This window comes from Sinocyclocheilus grahami, unplaced genomic scaffold, assembly GCF_001515645.1.
Source record: "Sinocyclocheilus grahami isolate Dianchi unplaced genomic scaffold, SAMN03320097.WGS_v1.1 scaffold1674.1, whole genome shotgun sequence".
Taxonomy (NCBI): Eukaryota; Metazoa; Chordata; class Actinopteri; order Cypriniformes; family Cyprinidae; genus Sinocyclocheilus; species Sinocyclocheilus grahami.
The window spans coordinates 23,302-30,823 of NW_015506853.1; the positions used below are offsets into that span (position 1 = coordinate 23,302).

A 7,522-nucleotide genomic window follows, 5' to 3' on the forward strand; every position below is an offset into this window, starting at 1 on the left:
CCCCCCCACCCACCTTCAGTCTCAAATATTGTCATGTTATGGCTGATAACCACCAAATGTTATTTAATAAATAATAACAAAAAAGTAAAAACTAATATTAATTGCATTAAATGCTTCAAGTGAATTTAGGCGTTGCAACATTATAATGTGCAGTATGAAAAACGGATATTACTTTTGAGATTTGCTAAGATTACATTTAACAGTGTTATTCAATTTGTAGTGGTTTTTTTATATTTACTGAATTAGATGATAGTAAATGTAATCTAAATGTAAAAATATGGAGCAATGTGCATCATAATTAAATATAGAGTATCAGCTAATACATATCTAATATTGACTGATGCTGCTAATTAAAAAAAATGTAATATTTATTATGTAACAGATATACTATTTTTCAAAAGTTTAGGATCAGTACGGTTGCTTAATGTTTTTGAAAGAAGTCTCTTATGCCCACTAAGGCTGCTTTTTCTGATGAAATAGACACTAAAATAGTAATATTGTGAAATATCATTAGTATTATATCAGTATTATAGAATAATATTGATTTCACTCTGGTTACATGGGTCAAATGCACTTTATGTCCCCCGCTGGGCCGTACCATGGGCTCCAGTATGGATGTGTTTGAATAGACGGGCTGTGGGTGGACTGATGGACCACACAGCTGCTGAAAGGGGTCGTCCATGTACATGTTTGAGGTGGGAAACCTGCGGCTTTTCAGACCACTGAGGAACAGAGGAAACAGAAGAATGGAAAGAGGATGCGGAAAGAACGTGAGTACTTCTGAGAAGTGAGTGTGTGTGTAGTTCAGTGATTCATGCTCAGTTCATATGGAATGCTGGCAGCAGACAGACAGCATGTGAATGTGAGTGTGTGTGTGTGTACCTCAGTGACTCGTGGCTGGTGTGTTGATATGGAGAACCAGCTGCAGTTGAACTCCCATCCTGCAGGAGCTGAACCCACTGCTCTTTATCATCTGCACAACTCGCCTGCAGATTCACACACAAAAAATAACATCTACAGTCATTGAAAATATAGTGACAAAAGGTCAACATAATAAATCAAAATAAACTACATTTACTTCACTTTTTTCAATAAGGGCAATGATATTTATGAGCACTGCTGCAGTACTACAGTACAGGGATTGTATCAGATGAGGATACTGTGCCATTTTCATATATAATGCACAAATGGACATAGTACCACCAGGGTTATTATAGTTAATTAAAACTAAAACCATAAAAAGCATGTTGCGACTTGAAATTAAAGTTGACTGAAATAAAATATACATATGAAAAAAACTATTAACTATTATTTATTATTTTATTTCAGCTAGTTGCCAAAACATTTCCCATTTTTATCCAGTTGAACTTGTTGTACTAAAATAACTAAAACTAAAACTGACATAAAAATTTATAAAAACTACAGAAACTACACACAACAATTACTTAATCTCTAAATAAATTAAAATGAAAACATAATATGAAATGAAACAAGAAAACATAATTTTAAAAACTCCAGTAGTATCTCAATGGTATTTAATTAACTCTGGAACTAAAATTTAAATAAAAACAGAAAATATAAAATAAAAGCTCATTCAAAATATGAATAAATATAATAATAATATATAAATAAACATATTAATAAAAATTAATAATAGTATAAAATAATACTATAATATATTATAAATAACATTAATATTAAAATAAATAAATAATATTAAAATCACACTGTTCCTACTGTACACTGAAAAAATAGTAACGGTGATTAATTCTAATCATCTAAACATCCCTGAACCAACCTATATACATTAATTTACAAACAAAAGAAAATTTTATAAATCGGGTAGAAATAACTCTATAAAGGTAATAATTGCAGGGTAACTTTTTTTAAACAGTGTAGCTTCTCTAAATCACATATCATCTAATAATTTATGCATTTAGCAGACGCTTTTATCCAAAGCGACTTACAGTGCATTCAGGCTATACAATTTTTACCAGTATGTATGTTCCCTGGGAATCAAACCCACGACCTTTTGTGCTGCTAACGCAATGCTCTACCACTGAGCCACAGGAGCATAACACAACATAACATCTAAGGTCATTACCGTACCTCTAGCACAGCCACCTGGTCCCCGTGCTGTGTGATGGTAATGCGGTACGCGTGTGCTGTATCCGGGCCGGGCCGCACCTCGCTCCCTCTGAGCTGAACCGTGTACTGAGGGGTCTCTTCTGACGCCTCGTCCCGATACATCTTCAGAACCCCATCCTCCACCCGACACCACAGACTCTGCCACTGACAGTTCATCAGCACGCTCAGGAAGCCCGCTGAAGACAGAGAGACACAGAAGTGTCCACATGCCTGACAATAATCTGTGTGCACGTATAGCTTATTACATTTCATATTGCAACCTTGTTTAGATGGTGTGTTTAAAGTTAAAGTTCAAATACTTTCTACTATTTCAGCGAAAATCAGAGACAACTATAAGTAACTATTAAAATACTAAGAAGTTTATTAGTGTGTTATTAGCATACTTCTTTTGCACTCGAGCTTCGGTCTACTTTTTAATAAATCAAAGATATACTTATGTATACTTGGCTTACACATTGCACTTAACCCACACAGAAACACAGAAACACTTGACTTATTTTATTGATAATTCTTTCACAGTGTTAGTGTATTGTATATTCATACTGGCTTCTCTTAAAAGTCATTACTAGAATCAATCAATTTTAAGTCTCATCACAAAACATCACGTCAAACAGCAAATGGAGCAAGTCATTTATAAATCATAGGTATAAATCCACTGGTAGTGTAAACTGCAAGTCTAGTTGAAATACAGTTAATGGTATATTTAATGTATACAAATTAATACCTAAATAGTAACTTAAAAGTTAAGTTACTTTAAGTGCATAACTAATAAAATTATTACATAAAGTTTACTTGAACTTTAGTTTACATAATAAAATTAACTTGAAGTATACATATTTTTTGTAAGGGTTTGTATAGTGTGCGTAGTGTATACTGCGTCATTTGGGACACAGCTTTTGTCTCTGTGGCACTAACACTTGTTTGAGCATCCCATGGCTTAACCATGAAGTGTTTAGGGTGGTGCTACCTGCTCATCGACCAATTGCAAACAATGTTTTCAAACCTTTCAACCTATTTACCCAAAACATTTTAAACGGTCTACTTTCATAATTCAGTTAAGTGATGATAGTGCTGCAGAAATTCCACATTTAAGCTTAAAACAAAGTTTGGTGAGTCAGTAATCAGTAATCAAAGTATGCTCGTGCAAACACGTAAATAAACAAATAAACTTGTTTGAAGGATTCCCTTTCAAGTTGTTTGTGGAAACACATAAAGTAGACATCTACACATGTCTCTAATCAGCGCGCGCACGTTTTCAATAACAAAACATCAAACATTACTCAGCGAGTGGTAAGATGTAGCCACTTCTAAGTTTCAACTAAACTTTTGATCTCCTCCAAAATCTCATTCACTTACTTCTTTCATAAAAGAAATAGTTTTCCTGCTTTATAAACAAATACACGCTCTTCTTCCATAAATGCTGAGTCGCTATCAAAAAGTTCACCCATATATTTACAAACCAAACTTCTGAGGTCATTGCTGTGGTTGTCACCCCGGTGTCAAAGGTGACAATCAAATCTCACAGGAATCCGTCCACAGACAATGGCACAGTGTGGAAAACACCCAGCCTGTGTCCTGTGCGGCAAGCAGTGAATTTAGCCCCTAATGAATAACACCAAAACACTAGCGAGTGAACAATGCCACAGTTGTGCTAATAGCAGCGCTAGCAAAGACGCAATGTATGCAGACCTTCTCTACATACGGGGTATAAAGCATATGCTGTTAGTACACGTCTTTAATTAGAAACAGCATTAAGGTTACGGAATGACAAAAAAGAACTGTGGGAAATACAGACATTAAACAGTCAATGAAATCAAAGCTGACCCTATTCACGTTCTTAAAATTTGTTTCTGGTTTTATGGTGAATGATTCATCGCTGCAATTTATTCAAAACTAAAAGAAAATATTGCCTTCATAATTTATTATCAAAATGCAGTGAATCACAACCTTGGTTGGCTGGTGTGCTTAATGGAAGTGGTAGATTTTGTTTACATAATATATGTGTGTGTACTGTTTATATTTATTATGTATATATAAAACATACACATGCATGTATATATATATTTCAGAAAAATGTTATGCTTATATATTAAATATATTTATATGTAATATAAATATATACGTTAATACATGTAAATATTTTCAAAATATATACTGTATGTGTGTGTTTATATTATACATAATAAATATACACAGTACACACAAATATGTAAACAAAAACTTTTATTTTGGATGCGATTAATGGCGATTAATTATATCAAGATGGTCCACAGGCATTACTATGAAGGTGAGAAACTGCGACATGCAATATGGCAGAATAGGTCCCACCTTCTACATAAAAGAGCCAATCAGCAATTGTTAAAGTCATTGCATCACTGCAGCTGCCATCAGAAGCTCTGACTGCTACAGACAGGGTTTTACCACAGAATTGGGCTACTTTTACACTGTTGATGCGGTTTGTGTTTGAAGTCCGCTGGTTAAAGCGATCTCCAGAGAATGCAATTTCGATGGAGCGGACCCCCAACAGAGAGGAAAACCACGGGGGAAAACATGATTGGGCTAGTTTTAATTAGCAGTTGGACTGGTTTTGTTTAAATAATATTGCATAGTATTTACTAAAATAATTAGAAACAAACATTTTTCAATTTAAAAAAAAATGACTTAATAAAAAATCTGTAAAAATAAACAGATTTATACTTTAGATGGCAACTTAAAATGCAAAAAAGTAATCCTATTATGGAGTTTTTAAAAATAAATAAAGAATTTAAAACACAAAAAAGGGAAGTAAAAACAGTAACCAGCAGGGAGCTTGAAATGTGCTCTGCTGCTGCATTTTTGCCGTTTGGGGAGGTTTGTAAATGTTTAACGGATATGTAAAGACTTGTTTAAATGATGTACTGTAAATGCTTTTCATCATCCAATCTGTTCCTGATGGATAAAAGTCATGCCATGCATTTACTTCAACTTAAATTTTTTAGCTTTCATTGAGAGGACAGTGGAAAGAGGACAGGAAATAATATGGAAAAGAGGAGGGACTGGGATCTAGAAACGACATCAGCAAGACTCAAACCCACATTTCTATCATGAGCACCACAATGCTCAACGCCTAACCGCTACAAACTCCTTTGTTGGAAATGCAAGTGTGTCTGCTCACCTAGGTCTTTATCTTTGATTTCCACACTGCTAACTGCAGACGGAAGACTTGAGATTTTCTCTTCATCCGAGTCCGTATGGAGGACAGTACTTGACTACAGGGAGAAAGAGAGACTTTCTTACTAAATGACATTAGCAAGCACAGAATGTTCTCCAGCACAGGTAAGTCGGCCCTTTTTCTACAAATTGGCTTAAGACAGAACACAAGACTTTGCTAATCAGTTTAGTGCATGGATCAGGCCAGCAGAAGATTCATGAAAGTGACTCTGTGGAGTGGAATAGATGTGAGGGAAAGGTCTGCAGGTGATTAAGCACCAAGCTAATTCAGTAACATCTCATTCAGAGAAAAGAAGTTATGCTGTTACTCTCTTGCTGTGTCCATCACATTGATAATGTTGGTAACATAGATAGCAGAATCTGGCATGGTGTCAGTAGCGTGATTTACCCTGCAAGAGTCCAGCCTCTCGCTCCTCAGAATGGATGAGGAGCTTTGGGATTCAGGCTCGTAATAAGAGGAGCCGCTCACTTCTTCTATAATCTACAAATGAGACATACAAAAAAAACATGTCAGGTTAGTTATGTGTTAAAGTCTTCATGAAATGAAAATTCACCCATCTATTTTATAAATGCATATTATGCGTTTTATGCATTTTATTGTAAACAATAACACATCGGAGCATATGTTTCATTTTTTAAAAATGTTTTGAGCTCACATTCATCTGCCTCCGTTTTTGAATACAACTGTCACGAATCCTGTCCATGGACTTCCGTGCAATCACCACCAGAGGTCACCCTTTCATTACATTGACTCTCGCACAACACAAACTGTTGCATGTCATCCCGGACTACATATCTCATCAGCCATTGCACTGATTGCACACAGCTGTCATCAATCACACATTCACTATATAACACTCACTCAAACAACCATTCTCTGCAGAGTATTGTTTAGCCTGTACCCTATTCCGAGTCTCTGCCTTGCCTTTCCTTCTTGTTTTTGACCTTGGACTGTTTATTGGATTGCTCTTCTGTCTCGCCCTGTTGGATTCCGTTTGCCGTCGACTGACCCTCGCTAGTTTACCGGATTGCCCTTGCCTTGTCTTCTCCATACCAGTTTGCCATTGTCTGACCCATGCCTGTTTCTGACCACGCCTGTGAATAAAGCTTGCACATGGATCCTCACGTCTCGTAACACAATACTCGACCCTACAAGGACCCAGCAGCTTTTCTGAGGAACATTGGCCAGGTATGGGCACGGCAAGGATTTTGTTAGCCCTTAAACAGGGTCCACGATCATTGGAGAACCATAGCCGAGAGTTTTTAGCCATCGCTCACTGTTCTGAGTTACCAGACTGTTTACTGGTTTACTGTTTTTCTGCGATGGCATAAATCAACCTCTTAGGGCTAAGCTTAGACGCGAGGGTCCACGTTCATCACTCACTCAGTTTATGGATTATGCTTTGTTGACTGTCGGATCTTTGTTAGGAACATTGGCCAGGTATGGACACGGCAAGGATTTTGTTAGCCCTTAGACAGGCCCCGCGATCACTGGAGAACTTTGTTCGCAAATTTCTAGCCATAGCACATTATGCTGATCTACCAGACTGTCTTTTGATAAGAGTTTTTTTGTGATGGCCTGAATCAACCTCTACGATCTGAGCTTAGACGCGAGGGTCCGCGTTCCTTAGACGCGACCCCGCACTCACTCCTGTAATGGCCCCCGCACTAGATTACGCTCATAAAATGGTGGCGACAGATGAGCCTGATCACAAAATGGCGGACACAACAACGCCTCATCAAGTTACAGTTCATTATCATGAGTCAAGTCAAGTCACAGCTGATCTTCCTGAGTCAGGTCTGGTCACAGCTGATCTTCCTGAGTCAAGTCTGGTCACAGCTTCCATTGCTGAGTCAAGTCAAGTCTCAGCTGATCTGCCAGAGCCTCGTCACGTCTCAGCTGATCTCCCAGAGTCTCGTCACGTCTCAGCTGTTTGTCCAGAGTCTCGTCACGTCTCAGCTGATCGTCCAGAGTCATGTCACATAACAGCTGATCACCCAGAGTCACGTCACTTCCTGTCTGTTGCACCCAGATCCTCAAGGACTGTTCTTCAGTATCCCAGACTGGCTTCCAGCGTGGAGGACCTACCGCTGGTGTCGGCACGTGCAGCTGGCATCCCTAAACCAGCGCTCTCAAGCCCTCCAGTTTCTGAACTATTTCCCC

At 37.6% G+C, this 7,522-nt stretch overlaps 1 protein-coding gene across 2 annotated transcripts in view; it reads right to left on the reverse strand.

The window, feature by feature from the left end:
* Positions 1-7,522, reverse strand: part of LOC107571967 (actin filament-associated protein 1-like 2) — a 47,758-nt gene that overhangs the window by 14,115 nt on the left and 26,121 nt on the right. For both annotated transcript variants that reach the window (XM_016258365.1, XM_016258364.1), the window contains exons 7-11: positions 5,747-5,839; positions 5,303-5,396; positions 2,110-2,324; positions 883-986; positions 599-722 (exon numbers count right to left, since the gene is read on the reverse strand). In XM_016258365.1, coding sequence (XP_016113851.1) covers positions 599-722; positions 883-986; positions 2,110-2,324; positions 5,303-5,396; positions 5,747-5,839 — 630 coding nt within the window. The remainder of the gene's footprint in view (positions 1-598; positions 723-882; positions 987-2,109; positions 2,325-5,302; positions 5,397-5,746; positions 5,840-7,522) is intronic.